This window comes from Abramis brama (assembly GCF_963993115.1).
Source record: "Abramis brama genome assembly, chromosome: 25".
In the NCBI taxonomy this organism is placed as follows: domain Eukaryota; kingdom Metazoa; phylum Chordata; class Actinopteri; order Cypriniformes; family Leuciscidae; genus Abramis; species Abramis brama.
Genome location: NC_139987.1, coordinates 28,313,805 through 28,337,328, shown reverse-complemented (window position 1 = coordinate 28,337,328; position 23,524 = coordinate 28,313,805). Strand labels below are relative to the sequence as shown.

At 40.4% G+C, this 23,524-nt stretch overlaps 2 protein-coding genes across 4 annotated transcripts in view; both read right to left on the bottom strand.

Moving 5' to 3' along the window:
* Window positions 1-23,524, bottom strand: part of LOC311076074 (sialic acid-binding Ig-like lectin 13) — a 62,922-nt gene that overhangs the window by 25,586 nt on the left and 13,812 nt on the right. Inside the window, exons 1-4 of one of the 3 annotated variants that reach the window (XM_084103948.1) lie at window positions 2,004-2,068; window positions 1,761-1,817; window positions 1,175-1,528; window positions 836-1,078 (exon numbers count right to left, since the gene is read on the bottom strand). The exons of the other annotated variants lie outside the window; for them this stretch is intronic. Of the exons in view, the coding sequence (XP_083960074.1) occupies window positions 836-1,078; window positions 1,175-1,528; window positions 1,761-1,815 (652 nt within the window). The 5' untranslated portion in view covers window positions 1,816-1,817; window positions 2,004-2,068. Of the gene's footprint in view, window positions 1-835; window positions 1,079-1,174; window positions 1,529-1,760; window positions 1,818-2,003; window positions 2,069-23,524 lie in introns of those variants that run through there. 3 annotated transcript variants of the gene reach the window in all.
* On the bottom strand, window positions 15,773-17,496 carry LOC311076597 (sialic acid-binding Ig-like lectin 14; the record flags this gene model as incomplete). The annotated part of the gene is made up of 3 exons (XM_084104933.1): window positions 17,178-17,496; window positions 16,839-17,081; window positions 15,773-16,059 (listed from the first exon to the last, which is right to left on the bottom strand). The coding sequence occupies exons 1-3, from the start codon at window positions 17,449-17,451 to the stop codon at window positions 15,773-15,775; spliced, it is 804 nt and encodes a 267-aa protein (XP_083961059.1). The 5' UTR covers window positions 17,452-17,496.

Sequence of the window (23,524 nt, the reverse complement as noted above, 5' to 3'; positions counted from 1 at the left end):
TAAAACTAATAAAAACTAAAATGACAGCTTGACACAAAGACTAGACTAAAACTAAAATTAAAACAGGCCGCCAAAAACAACACTTCAGACCACAGACTTCATACCCGTCTCAGAATAGCTCAGAAGATAAGGACAGATTGTCCTCTTGTAATCTGCAATTGGTGAGTAGCTACTTTTGTGGCTCAAGCCCCTGATTATTGTCAAATGCCCCTGATATTTGTGAAGATTCACTCATATTTTAAATGTCAAATAATATAGATTTTAATATAAATTCTTGCACTTAATATACATTTTTCACCCTAGTGAAGTGGTGATGAAAAATAGGTTGTTAACAAAAAAAAAGAACAAAAAAACATTAGGTTTGTTTTCTAAACATAATGCATTACACACACATCTTGATGCCTCGTCTGTTTTTTCAGTTTTTTCATCTTGACACGCTGCGCTCTTTTCCATTTTGTTCACAGTTTTAAAAGCACAAACTCGTTCCTTCATTTAGCTCACTGCAGTTTTAAAGCCCTCATTATCTGTTCCATAGACATAATCAATACATAGATGCATATGTCTATGGGATTGTCAGTCTGCAGGTTTCAATAAACCGTTATTGATTCAAAGCACTGATGAGGAAATAACAAAGATGTTCAGAGAGATTGATAACATCTGCCTAATAACTAATTTACAATGTAACATTTTAAATGTATAGCTTTATGGTTTAATGGAAAATACATAAAATGCAATAAATGCAGGGTGTTGAAGTTATTGATGCATTTTAAAATGTTCTTAGCACCCCCTCTGAACTGAATAATTTTATTATACACTAAATAAAATAGACACTCACACATGACATTGAGCTGAACAGCAGGAGAGATGAGAGTGTGTCCGTCTACAGCACAGCTGTATCTGCCTGAATCCTCTCTTCTCACTGGGTTGAGGAGGAGTGTGTTACTGAGGTCAGTTAATATCATCTGTGAGTTTCTGTACCAGATGAATGTGTCTCTGTCAGTCGGAGCGCAGCTGCTTTTACATCTCAGATTGACTGGATCTCCCTCTGTCACTCTCTCAGGAGACTCCACCTGAAGATCTGAACACAACACACACATTATATCTAGTGCTGCTGTCATACACTGATTATTATTCAACATAATGCAGAAGAAGAGATGAACCTCATCAGAGTCACCTGTGACAGTAAGAGTCACTCCTGGATAACCAGTATATTTTCCATCAGGTTTATCAGTGATGAATCTGAAATAGTACATGTGTGAATCCTTCAGTGTCACATGACTCAGTCTGACGTTGCAGTGCTGGTGTTTATCTCCCAGATAATGAAGCCTATGACTGTATTCAGGGTCCTCAGACAGATCTGGAGGCTCTTCATCATCTATTACCGGTGTTTTGGTCCAGAACACTTTCATGATCTGATGTCCTCTAGGGTATGTATAAGTGCATCTCATTATCACTGATGAGTCCTTTACTGCACAGATGTGTGAAGGACTGTAACTCACACCCCACTCAACATCAACACTGAAAACTCCTGAAACACAACATTCACAAGGAAACAATGATAGGAAACAAACACCTATATTATTCTTTTTAATTTTAGCTCTGAATGCCTTTATTTTTTTACTTTATTTGGATGATTTTTCTTTCACAGAAATTTGTTTGTGAAAGGGGTTTTAACAGGGGGTCCGCACTCATGATTTGAAAGAAAGACTTTGAAAAGTGACTAAAGAACAATCTGTAATTCTCCAGCATGAGCGACTCACCGTGAATCATGAGCAGAAACACCAGAGGAAGAGGAGGAGCCTTCATCAGTGACATCACTACAAGAACAACAACACAGGATCACACACACAGTGAGCATTATAAAAACAATCTTCAGCTTTAAAAACATTTCCATAAACAATTTTTCATTGAGAATATTTCCTTTTGATTATGTGAGTGGTTTCTACAACAGTAAATAGACTATAGACTGACTATATTCACTCAGTAACCAGCGTAACTCTTACCGTGTTCTGGCGAGTCTCTCAGGCGTTACACTGATCAAATTCTCATGGTTAACAGTGTTTTCAAAATGTTTGCACAAACAGTAAATGTTTCTTCCTCTTTCTTCACTCATGTCCACGCAAGCTGAAGCAACTTTAGACATCATGATCCAATGGCATTTATTGATATCTAAAAAGTCATTAAACTCAACATGTTTAACAATATGAAGAAGTTTGTCCACCACTTTGATTGGTCTAGTACAAAGATTTATTAACATCTAGGACGTTTTACAGTTTCACTTGAATTCACATTTCATTTAATTCACAATCACATTTTAAGATTAAAGGGATGTTCAGATATAAATGGAATAAAAATAAACGTGTTTTTTTGTTTTTTTTACTACGTTTTTTATAGTCTTTCTTCCTGGAAACATTTTCTGAGGAATTATTGAGTAAGACACTCAATATAGGCAGAACTTATATTGAGTAAGACTGGATGTCGATACTTTGACCACAGACAGACAAGTTATATTTTGACTCAGTTCACACACACATAAGCGCCAGCCCGTAATGAAGAACACATGCACAGCCCAATGTGTCTCAATGTACGTCATCGATCAAAATGAATTCTTAGCTAATATTGCTTAATACAAAACCCCTAAAAGGACATGGAGATTCAAAAGTATGAGATGGGGAGAGAAATTATATTTCAATGCTTGCAAAAGTTGCATGCATGGGTAATGCAAAGGATTTGAGAGGAAACGCAAAAGCATAGAAATATAATTTCCACCACTATGTGACTTTAGGGGCTCCGTAAAATGTTATTTTAGTCAAACGGATTAAACCAACATGATTGACCTCGCCTTAACACACGTACACAGAAGTTGCTCTACAAATAATCATCACTGGAGACTTTAATAGACTGAGGTGTTCATCAAAGCTTTCATTTTATGCACTGTTGCACATTTCCAGAGTTTGTTAGAAAAGTGCTTTCTTCTAGCACTAGGGTGGATTTAAATGCGCATGTCCAAGATGGCCGCATGTGTTTGTCTCTATTCATTTGTCTAAGTTTGCCATAGTCGTTATTGGTGTTTATACTTTTATATTTTTGGTTTTTACTTAATTAACCCTAGACCATCCCATGCTGTAAAAATGTGGGTATATATGCCGTTATGCCTACTTTGTTCCGTGGTATGGAAGTTGCCTATGGTTGGTGTGAGCGACGTATCGTCTGCTGTCGAGCAGGAGGGACGTTCATCTGCGCCGTATCTGTGGGCTGCGTGTGCTGATGCCGCTGTCGGGCGGATTGGGGAGCCGTTCGCGGTTGGTGTGGATGTCGTGTCGTTTGTTGGCGGTTGGGAAAGACACACACCTGGATTATGTCTGTGGGCTTCGTGTGCTGAGACGGCTGTGGAACAGACCGGAGTTTGGGTTGTGTCATCATTGAGGGGTCTTGACATTTCCTCTTGGTGGTCTGTTTGGTTACGAGATTCACCACAGAGGTTTTATTGCCTACTGGTAAGAGGAAATGGAAAACTGACTCATCATGCTACATCTATTTGCGACGACAGCAATCCGAGTCGCGGTGTGGCGAGGAGAAAGTGGTTCGTGCTTCTGCTGTTGCTTTCAGGTATTCACCCCAACCCAGGCCCAGAGTTGGCCCAGCTTCAAACACCAGAGGAACTTAAATCAAGTAATGGCATACGATTCTTTCATCTTAATGTGAGAAGTTTGGTAAATAAGATGGATACAGTGCGAATCTGGGTAGATTCGACTGATGCTGACATCATAATTCTCACGGAGACTTGGCTGAAAAAATCAATTACAGATGATATGATACACATTAATGGATATAATGTTTTTAGAGCTGATCGTAGTAAAAAAGGAGGAGGGGTTGCAGTTTACACTAAAGTAAATATGAATTGTGTTTGTAGTCAGTCAGTTAGTTTCTTAAAGTGTTTTGAACTGTTAGCTATTAAAGTATCTTTACCTAATGGGTCTGATATGATGGTGGTCGGTTGTTACCGCCCACCTTCAGCTTCAAGTGAGGCAACTTCATTGCTTACGGATATGCTTCACAATTGGACTAACTGTGATTTAGTCATAATGGGGGACTTAAACTGGGACTGGTTGTCTCCGTCATCAGATTATTTTAAGGATGTTTGTAATTCTTTTTGTTTAGAGCAATTGATAAATTCACCAACTCGCCTAAATGGAAAGGATATGAGTAAATCATCATTGATTGATGTTATTTTAACTAATATACCCCATGTTTTCTCTGCAATAGGAATTTTTTGTAATGATGTTAGTGATCATTGTGCAATATCTTGTGTGAGAAATTTTAAGATGCCTAAGAGTTCACCCAGATTTATATTTAAACGTCAATTTAAAAACTTTAATGTACAAGCTTTTTTGCATGATGTATATAATAGCGATTTACAACTAGTTTCAATTATACCTGATGTGGTTGATGCTTGGGATTATTTCAAATCTATCTTTCTAGAAATTTGTGATAAACATGCTCCGTTACGTAGATTTCGGGTGAGAGGAAGAAATAATCCTTGGTTTAATGAATCCGTCTCTAATCTTATTAAGCAAAGAAATATGGCTTGGTCTAAAGCAAAGAAAACAAATGGTGAGGAGGATTGGTCTCAATATAGATTATTACGAAATAAGTGTACAAAATTGATAAAAAGTGCGAAGAGTCAGTATTATTTAAATTTGATTAATGATAATGTGAATGATCCTTCTAAATTTTGGAAATTAACGAAATCTCTTATTGGATTAAAAACATCTACTAATTTTCCAAAAGCTTTAAAACTGAACCAAAGATTAATTACAGATAAGGTTGATATTATTAATATGTTTAATAGTCATTTTATTTCAGCTAGCTCGATAACAGACAACTCACTGGTCATTGATGAACAGGGAACTGATGAGTTGACTAATAGTGAATCAGATCTGTTTTCCTTTGCCCCTGTATTGCCGCCCCAAGTTCATAAACTACTTTTAAATTTAGACTGTAAGAAATCAGGCGGGTCAGATAAAATTGAACCAATTTTTTTAAAAGTCGCTGCAGATATTATTGCTGAACCTATTGCATCTATTTTTAATTTAAGTCTATCGACTAATGTAATTCCGCCAACTTGGAAATCGGCTATGGTTATGCCATTACTAAAAGGAGGCGATCCTTCCGATTTGAATAATTATCGTCCTATTTCTAAATTACCGGTTGTAGCAAAAGTTTTTGAATCGATTATAAATGATCAAATGAAAGAGTATCTTCTTAGTCATAATATTCTAAACGCATTTCAGTCAGGATTTAGAGCGGGCCATAGTACGATAACAGCTACTACTTTAGTTACTAATGATTTAATCACTGCTCTCGATAAGAGACAGCACTGTGCGGCCTTATTTGTTGATTTGACAAAAGCGTTTGACTTGGTAGATCATGCCCTGTTGTTGCAGAGGCTTAGAAGTATAGGCTTCGGTAATTCGGCTGTGAGTTGGTTTAAAAACTATTTATCAAATAGAACACAATGTGTTGCTGTAGAAAATTACACCTCAGCCTTGGTAATAGTTAAGAAGGGTGTCCCGCAAGGTTCTTTACTGGCACCACTTCTTTTTTCTATTTTTATTAATGAATTGGGGCAGGGAATACAATCGGCAAAGCTACATTTTTATGCTGACGATACAATTATTTATTCCACTGCATCCTCTGTGTCTCAGGCTATTGAAATTCTTAAGGATTCTTTTTATACTTTTCAGCTTGCTTTGCTAAAATTGAAATTAGTCTTAAATGTAAATAAAACAAAGTATATTATTTTTACACGCAGCCGTTCTATGTCCACTGTCCCGCCTATTCTGACTATTGAAGACTTACATATAGAAAGAGTACCAACTTATAAATATTTAGGAATATGGCTTGATGAGAAGTTAGCCTTTGATGTTCATATTAATTACTTGGTGAAAAGGCTTAAACCAAGATTGGGTTTTCTTTTTCGGGAAAAAAAATGTTTTTCCTTTACAGCTAGAAAGAGAATTATACAGAGTACTTTGTTACCTATTTTAGATTATGGTGATATTGTTTATATGCACGCTTCTACATATTTATTGAAAAGACTGGATGGTGTTTATCATGCTGCATTGCGTTTTATAACCAATTCTTGTTCACGTACTCATCATTGTTTGTTGTACAACTATTTGGGTTGGTCCTCTTTATTTCAAAGGAGGAAATCACATATGTTAGTATTTATTGTAAAGACATTGATGGGTATGCTTCCAAATTACATCACTAGTCTTCTATGTTTATGTAGAAAGAACTATAGCACCAGATCATCTAATGGGATTAAATTAGTAGTACCTAGGGTACATTCAGAGCATGGAAAATCATCTTTCGCTTACTATGCCCCATGGCTGTGGAATGAATTTCAAGCTATTGTTCCATTAGAAACAATTCCTCCTTTGAATATATTTAAAAATTTACTGCAGTCTAAAATGAATGAATCATGTTGCTGTTTTACTTAATTTATTGATTTATGATGAATGTTGTACTTTGACTGTCTAGAATGTTTTATGTGTCATATGTTTGTAAATGTGTGACTTGTAGTATGGCCATCTTGGCCAGGACTCCCTGGAGGAAGAGATTTCTTTAATCTCAATGGGACCTTCCTGGAAAAATAAAGGATAATAAATAATAAAAAAAGCCCAAATATTAAAGCTGCTCTAAGCGATGCTGGGTGACGTCACTTCTTGTTGACGTTCAAAGCGGAGGCTAGCTCGACCCTCCCTCCTCCTCATCCCGTCCCCTCCCTCCTCCCTCCTCCCTCCTCCCTCCTCCCTCCTCCCTCCTCCCTCCTCCCTCCTCATCCCGTCCCCTCCCCCTCCCCCTCCCTCCTCCATCTCCTCCATCTCCTCCATCTCCTCCCCCTCCCTCCTTCCTCCTCCTCATCCCGTCCCCTCCCTCTCCCGCTCAGGATCTGTTGCTCCTCGAAATACCAGCACTTCTGAGGTACATTTTCCATTATAGTATTATTCCTCACAGCGCTTCTTGTTGACGTTCAAAGTATTGTCAAACAAAACTCCCTCCTGTCCCCTCCTCCTCCCTCCTCCTCCCTCCTCCTCCCTCCTCCTCCCTCCTCCTCCTCCTCCTCCTCCTCCTCCTCCTCCTCCTCCTCATCCCGTCCCCTCCCCCCCGTGCCTCCTGAAATAGTCGTGAACCATTTAGAAAAACCAAACTGGATTTACCCTGTCGTTTCTTTGGTCGTGTGTCGGCCATATCAAAATTCTCAAGAATATACATTTTTAATGTTAGTTGTTGTCATTGTCTAGGACATCTCTTCTCTAGCTAACTTCCCTCTTCATGCTTCTCTCTCCTCCACCCCCCCCCCGCCCCCCCCCCCCCTTCATGTGCACGTGCACTAACCTGAAATCACGTGACTTGGTCAGTTTAATATACACTTTAAAGCACAGATTTAAAGGGATACTCCACTTTAAAATGAAAATTCTGTCATCATATACTCACCCTCATGTTGTTTCAAACCTGTATGAATTTCTTTCTTCTGCTGAACAGAAAGGAAGATATTTAGAAGAATGTCAGTAACCAGACAGTTTCTGGTACCATTGACTTCGATAGTATATATTTTTTCCTACTATGGAAGTCAATGGTACCAGAAACTGTCTGGTTACTGACATTCTTCTAAATGTCTTCCTTTCTGTTCATCAGAAGAAAGAAATTCATGACAGAATTTTCATTTTAAAGTGGAGTATCCCTTTAAAACAGAATGTTGAATCTTCGTAATTTTTTATCATTTAATGTTTTATTTGAAAAGGAATAAAGAGAAAAATCACGTGGACCCTTTAATACACAGATAAAATGTATAAATTATTACAGAAACAACTCTAAATTCATTTATTAATTACACATTGACTGTTTATTCATGTCACATGAATATAATCCATTACTTTCTGCAAAATGGAAACTCTTAAAATGCGTTTCATTTTTCATTGGTAGTTGTGAGGTGGATGTGTCCAGCGATGGGACAAAAGTTAAAGTTTAGCTTGTGCTTCATCTTACTGTGGCGGCTTGCTGTGGCTACAACAGAAATAAGACACACATTTACATAAATCAACACTACAAATGGTACAAATAATCTCAGAAAAAATATATTTCTGTCAGTGAAACGACTCATATAATCCATCTTGTAGCAGAAAGAAAAGACTGTTTAGTATCTGTTGAGTTGATTGACTACTGAGGACATTTTTTTATTTTCTGATGAAATTGAGAAGACTTGAGAAACTTACTGACAGATTCTTATATTCAGGAGAGCCCGAATAGCAGGTCTGGGATGGACAGTCTATGGCAAAAACACATTGATTATTTATTATCTTGACTTTTATATGCACAAACTCTTTTGCACATGTAGTTCCCTTTCGAGGGAACTCGAACTGCATGGAATGACACTTTGGGGGAACGCCCCTCAGCGTAGCGCCTCTGAAGTATGCATGAAACTAAGCCAATCTTGATTGGTGTTGCGTCATGAAGCTACAAAAGGACGCCGGCACACAACAGAGTTAGCTTTCTGTTCTTCAGCAAGCGCTCTCTGTTTTGTATGTCTTATTTGGTGTTGTCTGTCAGTTACACAACCACAATAAGTAAGAATGGCGAGTGCAAATTACAGGTGGTGTGTGCATCCCTGCCCTCGTTATATCACGGGTGGGGACACACACCAAATGTGCGTGCATTGTTTGGGAGTGAAGAAAACGGTTATGGGATGATGCCTCGTGTGGAACCACTTATTTATCCCCCGAATCTGCATCATCCCTGAAAACCCCAGTGCTGCCCACTAAACCGTGCAGGGATACATCATCCTTAATGGGCAGAGCTTATATGACTGCGGGTCGGGCTGGCGCTTGTCTGCACACAATGGCAGTACTCCAAGCATACCAGGCCGACCTTCTGAAAGATATTGATGAGGGCGAGGGTCCAACTCCCGAAGATATTACGGAGTTGAGGAAGGCTGCAGACCTGTCTCTCCGAGTCACCAAGGAGACGGCCCGTGCTATCGGCCGTTCCATGGCGGCGATGGTGGTCTCGGAGAGACATATATGGCTTAATTTATCGGGCATCAGGGAGAAAGACAGGGCTTTCCTCCTTGATGCCCTCATTTCGCCTTCTGGCCTGTTCGGCAACGCCGTAAACACCGTCGTCGGCAGGTTTCAGGAGGCGAAGAAGCAGTCTGCAGCCTCTTAACAATACCTCCCTCGCCGTACCAACTCAAAGAAGCCTGCCCCCAGTAGGCAGCCGCAGCCATTCACCAGCTCCCCCGACTACAGACAGGCGCAAAAAGAGAGCGTCACGTCTACAGCCCCCCCTCAACGATCTTGGGGGCATAGACGGCGCTCTCAGGCAAAGCCTCAGCAGAAGAAGGGTGACCTGAGGGCCGTCCTGCAGACTAAAAAAGGCTTCGTCAAAGAGATCCTAGCCAGCCTAGGCTCTCTGTGGGCGGCCCCACCCGTGGCGGGTGAACGTATTCCTCCACCAGACGGGGAGTCCGGGTTTTATAGCCGCTACTTCATAGTTCCCGAGAAGGATGGGGGGTTGCGTCCAATAATAGATCTCAGGCACTTGAACTGGTCTCTGAGGAGGTTCAGGTTCAAGATGCTCACCATTCCTATCATCGTGAACCAAATTCAATCCGAGGATTGTTTTGTCACGATAGATCTAAAGGACACATACTTCCACATTTCCATCCATCCATCTCACAGGAAGTTCCTGAGGTTCGCTTTCGGGGGCAAAGCGTACCAGTATCGGGTTCTTCCGTTCGGCCTAGCTCTCTCCCCTCACACATTTACCAAATGCATAGATGCAGCTCTAGCACCGCTGAGGCTCCAGGGCATCAGGGTGCTCAACTATATCGACGATTGGCTGATTTTGGCCCAGTCACAAGAGCTGGCAGTTTGGCATCGAGATGTCGTCCTCGCCCACATCCAGAGCTTGGGGTTGAGAGCTGGGAGTGGTATGGGACTCGGTCACGATGCAGGCACAATTATCTCCTGCATGGATCGAATCCATCCTGGCCACGGAGTCCAGGATAAAGCTAGGCCAAGCCATCACTGTCAAACACTTCCAGAGAGTGTTAGGTCTCATAGCAGCAGCGTCCAATGTCATTCCATTCGGCCTGCTGCACATGAGGGCCCTGCAGTGGTGGTTGAAAACCAAGGGGTTCTCCCGAAGGGAAACCATTTCCGCATGCTCAGGGTTATGTGCAGATGCCTCCGTTCCCTATTTATGTGGAATAAAGCTTGGTTTCTGTCCCAGGTCACCGTGCTGGGAGCGTCATGTCGCCGGAAAGCCATTTCAACAGACGCCTCCCCCAGGGGCTGAGGCCCAGGGAATGGAGACTCCATCCCGACATGGTGGAGTCAATATGTCAGAGGTTCGGCCCAGTGGAAGTGGATCTATTTGCGTCTCAAGAGACGACCCACTGTCCGCTGTGGTTCTCCCTCACACATCCAGCCCCGCTGGGGTTGGATGCCATGGTACAGACGTGGCCAAGGCTGCGTCTGTACACATTTCCCCCGATCGCTCTGCTCCTGGGAGTTCTAGAGAGGGTCCGTCACGACGGGATCAGTCTACTGTTGGTAGTCCCGTTGTGGCCGGCCTGAGTATAGTTCTCAGACATAATATCGCTCCTGGACGGCCCTCCATGGGAGATTCCCATCAGGAGGGACCTGCTGACACAGGCAGAGGGCTCAATATTTCACCCTCGGCCGGAACTATGGAAACTGTGGGTCTGGCCCCTGAGGGGGCACAGTACCGAGAGGCTGGCCTGTCAGCAGGAGTAGTGGAGACCATACTCAGCTCTAGAGCTCCCTCCACAAGGAAGTTGTACGGCCTAAAATGGAATGTTTTCACCGTATGGTGTAGAGACCGTGAGGTGGACCCAGTTAACTGCCCAGTGGCTTCAGTGCTGGAATTCCTCCAAGACTGCTTCTCGGCTGGTCTTACCCCGTCCACACCCAAGGTGTACGTGGCTTTCCATGCTCCTCTGGGTGATGGGCCTCTGGGGAGACAGCAGTTGGTCGTACGTTTCCTCCGTGGGGCTTGGAGGATGAGACTTGCGGCTCGTACCTCTTCATGGCGGAAGTCAGACCAGTTGCTAGTGTGTTTTCGGGTCGCCCAAGAAGGGGCTTCCCGCTTCCAAACAGACCATTAGCAACTGGATTGTTCAAGCTATATCTATGGCCTACCAGGTGCGCAATTAGCCTTCACCTTTGGCCGTGAGGGCTCATTCGACCAGAGGCATGGCGTCCTCTAGAGCCCTCCTCTCAGGGGCCCCGATCCAAGAAGTCTGCAATGCAGCAGGATGGGCCACCCCTCATACTTTCATTAGATTTTATAGCCTGGACATTCCATCTACACCTGGTACCCTTGTGCTCTCGTGTCTCCTGTCCCAGCTTCACACTGGGACAGGCAGGGCTCGTTGTGGCATAGTGGGTACTCGTTCCCCCAAAGTGTCATTCGATGCAGTTCTCGTTCCCTTTCTCAGGGAACAAGGGTTACAGTCGTAACCCGAGACGTTTTTGATATTTTTCTTACTGTGAGTGTGTCGTAGAGGTCAGATGATCTGGACTTGAGGTCAAGAGCTGCATATGTGCCTTCACTGGGATCAGGTCTGGGATCGTTCTACAGGAGAACAGAGAGAAGGACTATCACCATTTAAGATAAAAAATATTGTAAAAGATTTGAAATTGTTACCATGACAATCAAAAGTGTAATCACTCCACAGTCTCTACTCATAAAACCATGTACAATCCTGAGTATATATATATATACATATATATATATACATATATATATATATATATATATATATATATATATATATATATATATATGTATGTAACGATCACCAGTGAGAGTGCCTGGGATTACCATCAACCAACCCGGACAATCACCACACATCCACAGACTCCATTCCCCATAATCCTCAGTTCAGACTATCATCCATTATCACTTTCACCTGTGTCTCATTGCTTTGTTTACTCACCCTATAATAGCCTGGTTTTCACATTCATTCTCTGCAAAGTCTTGTTTAGTGTTTGTACTGCAATTCTGAGCGCTTGTCTGTTATTCCCATGTTCTTGGTTTTGATCTCTGCCTGTCCTTGGATTTTCCTTTTTGCTTGTGTCCCCTGTGGTCCCTGTTACCCTGTGACCCTTGCAACCCTGTTACCCTGCGACCCCTGTGACCCCTGCGACCCTGTGTCCCTGTTACTCTGTGACCCCTGTGACCCTGCGACCCTGTTATGGTTTGGACTGATTACCGGTCTTTTTTAACCTCTTGCCTGTTTTCTGGATTACGTCTTTGGATTACCCTCTGTTCAAATAAACTGCATTTGGATCCTCAAGCTTCGTGTCTCAGAGCAGTACGTGACAATATATGTGTTTGTGACGAGTCTTTCTATTTTTCCTGCTGCAGCCGGCTGGTGGGTGTGGCTAGGAGACTCATCAAGGGAACGATGTCCACCTGTTCATCCCTCTATAAAAGTTTAGGCTGACTAGTGTTGAGGGGGTGTTCTTTCTCTGCATTACTTTGAGTTGGCTCTGGTTTGTTTTTGGGTTAAACTTGCTTTTGTTATTTGGTTTAGTATTTTGTTTTCTGTGATTGATACACTTACATTCATGCACCTGACAGACATTACAGATGACCATGTTGTTTTGTTTATATTTTCCTATTTATGTTAATAAATGTTTCTTTCTGCAAACCAATCTCTATGTCCTCCATTTCATTTGCCACGGCTTTGAGCCGGTCGTGACATGTTCTACATGTACAAAGAAGCTGTAATTGATTTATTAGTATCATTCTGTGGTTCTTTGGCCATCTCACCTCATACTCGTGTATTGCAGATCTACAGTTTATCCTTTTCTTCCGACTGTTAAAAAGAAATGGAAACAAGTCATTTCATTGTTTTGTGCAATATTCAAATGTACTTTTGCATTAGTCTAAAATCAAATTATATTACTCTTTGTTGATACATTTTTATTTACATTGCATATAGTATGATGGTGATCATGATAGTGAATATTGCACATGCCACTGCGATCACTACCCAGACGAGCAAACCAGGGCTTAATTTGAGCCGGAACATGTTCCGTCACCTCCGACATTGGATCCGGAACCTTTTTTATTGGATCCGGCACCTCCTGTGTCACTATGGAAAATGAATTGCCTAAATGAAAAAAATTAAATTACTGTTTGTGTAGTGTTCAATGTTTGTGACGCATGACTTGCGCGCTTGTTGTACTAGTTGATATTGCTCTTAGCCTCGATCGTTTCACTCAGGGGAAAAATGTCAAAAAGACAGAAAAGTTTGCTTAACTTTTTCAAATACGCTGGCCAGTCAGATCCCAAACAAGCGAAAATCGTTTCCGCTGATCAAGAATGTGGAGACCACGGTGGACACAGCAGTTGCCTATCGACATAATATCTCGTTATTTCGACAAAATAAGGGGACATTCTAATCTGCATTAAGCCACATTAAGCGTTCTTATAATGGTTTTCTATGGGAGGAAAATGCTTAACGTGTAATTGCGTTCATATTCATGGGCTCATCTGATTTTTTGTACATAGCATAGCCTACTTTGTTATGATTTTAGTAATGATTAATAAATGCACGCACAATTATCCGTGAACTTGATTTGAACAAATGCCTTTCAACTTGTGTGTGCAAAATTCAGAATTAAATGAATGTGCAGCAATTTGTACAAATAGAGAGTCTGTAGGCCTACTATACTGTTGTAGCCATTAAAAAAGCGCATTTAGTTTCGTATTTGTTAAAATATTATAATGTTTTTTTTTTGTTTTTTTTTTATTTATGTTGATTTATGAAAAGTGAACAGCACGAGTAAGATAGGATGCGCAATATGAGACATGGAGCGGGTCAGACATGATTTTGACCACTTCATCAAGTTTTGTTTTGTAGAAAACCTTTCTTTAAAGTGAATTTCGTTTTGTATAAATTGTATCTTAATTTTAATCAATTTTTCATCAACCAATTGCCAGTGTAACCCCTCTCGGTTCGTGTGTTCTTTCATTTCAATAATGACCACGCGAAAACAAATTTGCTGAGCACATTCACTTTAGTGTTTACTGCAACTGAGAAAATCTGGAAAAGACACGAGCATCAAACAGACACTAAATACTGCTGGTCCGGTCATAAAACATCCTTCTCAACAGCTCGCGTGAACTGAGAAGATGAACCTTTTTTTTTTTTTGTTACATACAAATATGACTCAGTCTCTTTTTCTTTTATAAATATAGAACAAAAATTGCACAGAAGGAAAGTAATACATCATACCTGGAAAAGACACGAAGAGCATCAAACAGACAATAAATACTGCTGGTCCGGTCATAAAACTGTCAGAAAATAATAAACAAAATAATCAATCAAATATACCAAATGAAATAAAAAGCGGACGCCATTAGCACATGGCATGCTGCGTGCACAACCACCTGTAAGGCATGTAAAACCCTGCTACACACTAATTTACCATTCTGAACAGGAAATACAGAATAAAGTTCTCTCAAACACATTTCTAGACAAATGTAATTGACTATTTTTTCACTATTGACTATTTACTTCCAACATTTTCTTAACCGATCGACCAGAGACTTTTTCACCTACCATCCTTCTCAACAGCTCGCGTGAACTGAGAAGATGGCTGATTCAACCCATTGTACACCCTTCTTGCCTGTAGATGTCTCCCTCTTTCCAAGATGCATTATTTAAATAACCAATGAACAGGATTGATTGAACAAGAACAAATATTTTATAACTAAAATAAGCATTTTGGCACTATTCACACTTAGTTTCTGTTTTTCCTTTCTTTACTCTGTTACACCAGGATTTAATGAATAAGAAGCAAATATAACAGACAATCATGGAGGCGCCCGCGTGATCACTTGCATTGCACGTGAACTGGAGCGCATCTCATCCTAACTTAACGAAACTCAATGTATGCCTCACACAGACATGAGAAATACATCAAATACACAAAGCTTGAAATGTCTTTAAACGAAATAATTCAAAACGAAAAAAGAATGTAATCCATTTAGGCCTATTTATGTGCATTTCTCTAGGCGCGTTCACACGGAGATGGCGATCGTCAACTTCATCTTTGCAGCCGAGTCGACACTGTCAGAGAAAACACTTGTTTATTAATAAAAATCAATACACGCGTCACCGGATTTACAAATGCACATCTTGCTTGTTGCACGCACACATATTATGTCGAAATAACGAGATGTTGAAATAACATTATTATTAATAATAGCCTACATCTTTTAGAATATTTGATTGAATGCTGAATGTTGCGCTTGTTCAATTTAAAATTAAAACTTTAATTGTGATCATTAACATAACTGAATATTAAATATTTAGTGGCCAGGTTTTGCGCAGCTCCCCCCGTCAATGATCTAGCACCCCCTCAGCACATGCGTTAAAAATTCTCTGGCGCCGCCCCTGCACAGAAGCTATGTAGGCAGTGTAATTATTATTTTTTTTGTTCCTTACCTCCAACCCCCGTTTTGAGTCGCCGGATCCAGCCCCCCTCTGTGCTCCGGGACCTCATACTTTACAAATTAAGCACTGGAGCAAACCAACATTACTATGATCTGAAAGAGGGAGAAGATCATAATTAAATCTACAAACTAAGAATGACACTAAGACATTCTGTGGTGGGTCTAAAGCAGAAATCACAGTCAATGTTTAGAGGATTTAATGTCACAGTTACTGAACCATCATGAACTCACACATGACGTTTGTGACGTTTAAAGTCACAGCATCAGAGTATTTCTCTCCATGTTCATTGCTGGACTTGCACTTGTATTCTCCACTGTCATCAGAGCTGATCTTTGAGATGCTGTAGATTCTTCCAGATCCTACAAGTGTTCCTCCTTTAATCCAGCTGATTTCTGCAGGAGGGTTTGAGTCAGTGCTGCAGTTCAGAGTCACTGAATCTCCCTCCACTATTACACCAGATGGACTGATGGAGATCTCAGGATTCCCTGGAGGATCTACAGCAGAAATATTTGAAATTTCATTTTTAATCTTCAGACTTCAGACCACAGACTTCATACCCGTCTCAGAATAGCTCAGAAGATAAGGACAGATTGTCCTCTTGTAATCTGCAATTGGTGAGTAGCTACTTTTGTGGCTCAAGCCCCTGATTATTGTCAAATGCCCCTGATATTTGTGAAGATTCACTCATATTATAAATGTCAAATAATATAGATTTTAATATAAATCCTTGCACTTAATATAAATTCTTCACCCTAGTGAAGTGGTGATGAAAAATAGGTTGTAAAAAAAAAAAAAAAGGTTTGATACTAAACATAATGCATTACACAGACATCTTGATGCCTCGTCTGTTTTTTCTGTTTTTTCATCTTGACACGCTGCGCTCTTTTGTATTTTGTTCACAGTTTTAAAAGCACAAACTCGTTCCTTCATTTAGCTCACTGCAGTTTTAAAGCCCTCATTATCTGTTCCATAGACATAATAAATACATAGATGCATATGTCTATGGGATTGTCAGTCTGCAGGTTTCAATAAACCGTTATTGATTCAAAGCACTGATGAGGAAATAACAAAGATGTTCAGAGAGATTGATAACATCTGCCTAATAACTAATTTACAATGTAACATTTTAAATGTATAGCTTTATGGTTTAATGGAAAATACATAAAATGCAATAAATGCAGGCTGTTGAAGTTATTGATGCATTTTAAAATGTTCTTAGCACCCCCTCTGAACTGAATAATTTTATTATACACTAAATAAAATAGACACTCACACATGACATTGAGCTGAACAGCAGGAGAGATGAGAGTGTGTCCGTCTACAGCACAGCTGTATCTGCCTGAGTCCTCTCTTCTCACTGGGTTGAGGAGGAGTGTGTTACTGAGGTCAGTTAATATCATCTGTGAGTTTCTGTACCAGATGAATGTGTCTCTGTCAGTCGGAGCGCAGCTGCTTTTACATCTCAGATTGACTGGATCTCCCTCTGTCACTCTCTCAGGAGACTCCACCTGAAGATCTGAACACAACACACACATTATATCTAGTGCTGCTGTCATACACTGATTATTATTCAACATAATGCAGAAGAAGAGATGAACCTCATCAGAGTCACCTGTGACAGTAAGATTCACTCCTGGATAACCAGTATATTTTCCATCAGGTTTATCAGTGATGAATCTGAAATAGTACATGTGTGAATCCTTCAGTGTCACATGACTCAGTCTGACGCTGCAGTTCTTCTGTTTATCTCCCAGATAATGAAGCCTCTGACTGTATTCAGGGTCCTCAGACAGATCTGGAGGCTCTTCATCATCTATTACAGGTGTTTTGGTCCAGAACACTTTCTTGATCTGATGTCCTCTAGGGTATGTATAAGTGAATCTCATTATCACTGATGAGTCCTTTAGTGCACAGATGTGTGAAGGACTGTAACTCACACCCCACTCATTAACATCACTCTGACTACAAACTCCTGAAACACAACATTCACAAGGAAACAATGATAGGAAACAAACACCTATAAATGGACACACATGCCCATCTGAGAGTTAAAGAGGGCCATAAACGTTAAAGGGGCTATATGCTTTTTTCTGAAATTTAAACTCGCGACTGACACCTGTGGCCAAAAAACGGAACTGCTCTTCCTTTCTGCTCGCTCTCGTACGTGCACACTTCACAAGTCATCCGCTGCAAAGAAGTCAACATTATGTTTACAGAGGTAAGAACAGTCAAATACATATATTGTTTGAGAAACTAAGTTTGTTTGCTGACTAGCGGTGGTGGCAGAGTGATCTGAAACGTTTAACATGAACGCGCTTGACGTCACATCCGCAGACAGCGGGCGAAAAATCCGACCCGACAGAAAATAGGAAAAATAGGATACAGGCTTATAGGTGCACCCACTGTGAGCTGACAAGGTGTCAGTATGCTCATCAGGAGATGTTTGAGTCATACATGGTCAAATAAAAAGGCTATTGTTACGTTTATTTTGGGGAAACAGTTGCATATAGCCCCTTTAATTAAAACTAGTTTTTCTTTACAAAACTGTTGTTTATAAATGAAGAATTACACTTATGATGTGATATGTGTGTAAAACCTACAGCCATCAGACAGAAGGTGATGAAACCAAGTCTTGACCCTCAAACAGGTCTTTAAAGGGCTCTCAGAAACTGAGGAGTGGCCAAAATGTCCTTTACTCTCTTTATCCAATGGTCTAAAACTCAAACTGGTCCTCACAAAGATAGTTGTACAAGTACACACTCTGTCTCTCACACACACACACACACACACACACACGTGGTTTGCTTTTCTCAGTCAACTCATAGTGGGTTTGCATCTACAGAGTGTTACTCCAGGTCATGGTGATGGTGGCTTTGGTGTGTGCTGGCGCTCTGCTTTTCGTGTTTCTGTTTCAAGTCCTCAAGCACAGCAGTCGCAGTAACTCAGGTGAGATACAGCGCTAACAGAACATGTCTTTTTCTTCAAAACATCTTCTGTTGAAGTTCTGCAAGAGTTCAATAAATCGATAATTAAATCGTTATGTTCTTATCAGGTTCTGCTCCTCACCGAAGGACAATATCAAACCCAGTGCAGCGACGACAGCAAATCTCATTCAGAATTAATAACGTTGTTTTAACATCAGTGTTATTTTAGAATCATTGAGATACTATTTTTATACACATCATGGCCATATTCCAGGATGACAATATCAAGATTCATCTCTTAATGGATATAAATGTTGTGATGTTTTGGTCAGGATCTTGTATTGTATTGTCGAGTCCAGCACTCTGTAAAGTCTCCTCCAGCACAACCTAAAGACTCTTAAACTCTGGACTCAGAGGAGCCGATCCATGTGTGGAAATGATTCTTCATGCTCCTCCAAACCATTCTTTCACAATCTGAGCCTGATGAATCTTGTGTCAGGATTAGTACAGAGGACCCAAAAGCAGAGGTGAATGCAATAATAGAGTTTATTCTCCGTAACTTGTAACAAAGGAGACTGCCGTCAGCAGATGCAGATCTGTATTCAACAGAAAATAATAATGCTTGACTGAAGAACAGCAGGAGCGGAGAATCCAGTGTAAGTGAAGTAGCGAGCAGCAACAGAGCACAGTCCCCGAGCCAGGTGGGAGAAACTCTCTGGTGGCTGGTAAGGTGGAGGACCACAAACAGCGGATGAACTGGGCAGAGAACAATGTTAATGCTCCAACAAATAACTCACGACAAGACAGGACAGGACAGGACAGGACGAAGTAACTTCTCGTGAGAGATGGTACAGGTGAGATAGCCAACGAAAAGACAGAGCGAAGGCTCAACGTTCAACAATAATCTGGCAAGGAAGCAGAGAAAACTAGAAGTAGTAGCAGAGTGAATTAGGGGAAAGAGGGAACAGGTGAGGAAAGCAAAGGATCAGCGTAAGTGCTGATTACTATGAGGAACAGCTGCGGGTAGAGTGAGCGAGAGAAAACATGAATGGGAGTGAGTATGTGTGTGCGCAGCGCAAGCGCTGAGATGATGAGGATCAGCTGAGTGTGTGTGTGTGTGTGTGTGTGTGTGTGTGTGTGTGTGTGTGTGTGTGTGTGTGTGTGTGTGTGTGTGAAAGATGAGGAGGAAAACAGAGAGAAAGAAACCCGGATCATGACATCTTCACACTGTAATCCTGGAATATGGCCATGATGTGTCTTCCTACATGTTTAAAAAAAGGAAAAGCTACAAACTCCATCAATTAGGGTTAGAAAAACTGTTGTCAAACATATAACATCCTAGAAACATAATAATCACTGCGATAATGATCCAATCATAGACTCTTAATATATTTGCCTATAGGCTTAGGGTTAGGGTTAGCCTATAGGCAAATATATTAAGAGTCTATGATTGGATCATTTTTGCAGATTTAAATCCAAATAGTGACGTTTTTTTTTTTTTTTTTTGCCAGGCAGTGTATATTATATATTAGCCATTATCTGCTTATTAAACACAAAGGGACGCACAGCAGCACACAAACATGCCAAATATTTTAAATAAAAGGATTACAATGTAAAAGATTATTATTGTGTACATAAAGATATGGTGGAATCCGGCTTGTCCCGTAGATGTTCTGCTTGCGCACTTTTACCTCACACACGAGCAGATCCGGTTGCGCTCTGGAGACGCGTTCTGTCTTTCCACTATCAAATCCCGTCATGTCAATAGCGAATCCGCCATGGGCGAGCACAACTGGCATTTAAAGGGAATGGGAGATGAGACTCTGATTGGTTTAACGCACGTAAATCTCAAAACACACCCATTACTCATTAAGAAAATAGGGACAACCCTTTTAAGTCAAGTCAGTCAAGTCAAGTGTATTTATATAGCGCTTTTCACAATACAGATTGCATCAAAGCAGCTTCACAGCATTAAACCAAAATAACACAACAAGGTTGTTTCTAGTGTAAATTTATTGATTGATAAAATTAAATTAATATCCCCAAAATATCCCCAACTGAGCAAGCCAAAGGCAACAGTGGCAAGGAACCGAAAACTCCATCAAGTGACCTAATGGTGTCCTAAAACTCCATCAGGTGACCCAATGGAGAAAAAAAACCTTGGGAGAACCCAGGCTCAGTCGGGGGCCAGTTCTCCTCTGGCATTTATGAACTAGAGGCCAGATTGTAGTTTGAACAGTAAGATTTAAAATGTTATATGAATGCCTGGCTGAAGAGATGCGTCTTTAATCTAGTTTTAAACTGGGAGAGCGAGTCTGAGCAACGAACAGTATCAGGAAGGCTATTCCAGAGTTTCGGAGCTAAATGTGAAAATGCTCTCCCTCCTTTGGTGGATCTGGATATCCTAGGTATGACCAAAAGCCTCGAATTTAGTGATCTTAAAGAGCGCGATGGATTATAGGACGATAGAAGATCCGTTAAATAGACTGGAGCTAAGCCGTTTAGGGCTTTATAAGTCAGTAGCAATACCTTGTAATTGATACGGAACTTTATAGGTAACCAATGCAGTGATGATAAAATCGGTGTTATATGATCATATTTTCTTGATCTAGTAAGAACTCTAGCGGCTGCATTTTGGACTAACTGTAGCTTGTTTATTGAGGATGCAGGACAACCAGCTAATAAAGCATTACAGTAATCTAGTCTCGAGGTCATGAATGCATGAACTAACTTTTCTGCATCAGAAACTGATAGCATATTACGTAGCTTAGCAATGTTTCTAAGGTGGAAAAAGGCTGTTCTTGTAACATATGAAATATGATTTTCAAAAGACAGGTTGCAATCGAGTATAACACCCAGGTCTTTTACTGTCGAGGATAAAGTAACAGGACATCCTACGATGTTAAAATTGTATTGTGAGAGGTTTTGTGGGCGGTTTTTTGAACCGATAAGTATTACCTCTGTCTTGTCTGGATTTAATAAAAGAAAATTACGCGTCATCCAATCTTTGATATCTTTAACACATTCTGTCAATTTGGATAATTTAGCGTTTTCATCCGGCCGTGATGAAATATATATTTGAGTGTCATCAGCATAACAATGGAAACTAATTCCATGTTTCCTTATAATATTTCCAAGTGGCAGCATATATATTGAGAATAACAGAGGGCCTAACACAGATCCCTGCGGCACTCCATAGTTTACTGGAGTTATGATCGATTTTTCTCCATTTAAAGAGACAAAATGGTAGCGGTCAGATAGGTATGATTTGAACCAGCTTAATGCTTGTCCTTGAACACCAGTATAATTTTGTAGTCGATCTAAGAGTATTGTGTGATCTATAGTATCGAACGCAGCACTTAGATCAAATAAAACTAGTATTGAGATGCAGCCTTGGTCAGAAGCTAAGAGTAAATCATTTGTGATTTTAACGAGCGCAGTTTCAGTGCTATGATGCGGTCTGAATCCTGACTGAAACTTTTCATAGATATCATTTTCTTGCAAGAAAGAGCCCAGTTGAGCGGACACCACTTTTTCTAATATTTTAGACATAAATGGAAGATTTGAAATGGGTCTATAATTTGCTAGATTATTAAGATCTAATTGTGGTTTCTTAATGAGAGGTTTTATAACTGCCAGTTTAAATGTTCTAGGAACATGACCTAAAGATAAAGATGAGTTAATAATATTGAGGAGAGGCTCTTCCACTACAGGTAACACTTCTTTCAGTAATTTAGTTGGTATAGGATCTAATAAACATGTTGTTGTTTTAGATGAAGTGATAAGTTTATTTAACTCTTTTTGTTCTATAGTTGTAAAGCATTGTAATTGTTCTTGAGGGGTGATAATTGAGGCTGAATTATAAGGCGCGATTGAAGATTGAACGTTTACAATTGTGGTTCTGATGTTTTCTATTTTTTCAGTTCATGAAATAATTACTACTGAACTGTAACGGGATATTTTGTTCGGGTGACTTCTGTTTATTTGTTAGTCTAGCCACGGTGTTAAATAAAAACCTAGGATTATTTTGATTATTTTCTATTAGTTTGCGGAGGTGCTCGGCCCTGGCCGCTTTTAGGGCCTTTTTATAACGTGACATACTGTCTTTCCACGCGATTCTAAAGACCTCTAAATTAGTTTTTTTCCATTTACGCTCTAAATTACGTGTTTCTCTCTTTAGAACATGCGTAGTATTGTTGTACCATGGTGCTTTCATTTTCTCTCTGACCTTTTTTAATTTAATAGGTGCAACAACATCCAATGTTCTAGAGAGAATGGTGCTCATAGTGCTAGTTAGTTCTTCTAGTTCATCTGTTTGTTTGGGTTCAGGCAGCAGATGAGACAGATTAGATAAGCAATTTGAAAAATTATCTATGGTGGATGGAAGGATTGTTCTGCCTGGTTGATAACGCGGCGCCGCATGACATATTACAGCAGTACGTAATATGCAAGTTACCATGTAATGGTCAGTGACATCATCACTTTGTGGAATGATATCTATATCGGTTGGATCGGTTCCATATGATATAATTAAATCGAGTGTATGATTAAGACGATGAGTTGGTCCGGTGACGTTTTGCTTGACCCCAAAGGAGTTTAATAAATCTGTAAACGCAGCCCCTAACGCATCATTTGGATTGTCTACATGTATGTTAAAATCTCCAACAATTAATGCTTTATCGACATTGACTAATAGGTCTGAGAGAAAATCTGCAAACTCTTTTAGGAAATCAGCGTAAGGCCCAGGCGGTCTATATACGGTAGCCAAGGCTAGAGATAATAGGGATGTTTTTCTAACATCTAAGAGCGTAACATTTAGTACAAGTACTTCAAACGAAATAAACTTATAACCCGTTTTCTGAGTAACATTGAGAATATCTCTATAGATTGTTGCAACACCGCCGCCTCGACCAATCAGACGGGGCTTGTGCTTATAGGAGTATCCAGATGGAGTAGACTCATTTAGACCGAAATAATCATTTGGTTTAAGCCAGGTTTCAGTAAGGCAAAGTACATCGAAGCTATTATCTGTGAC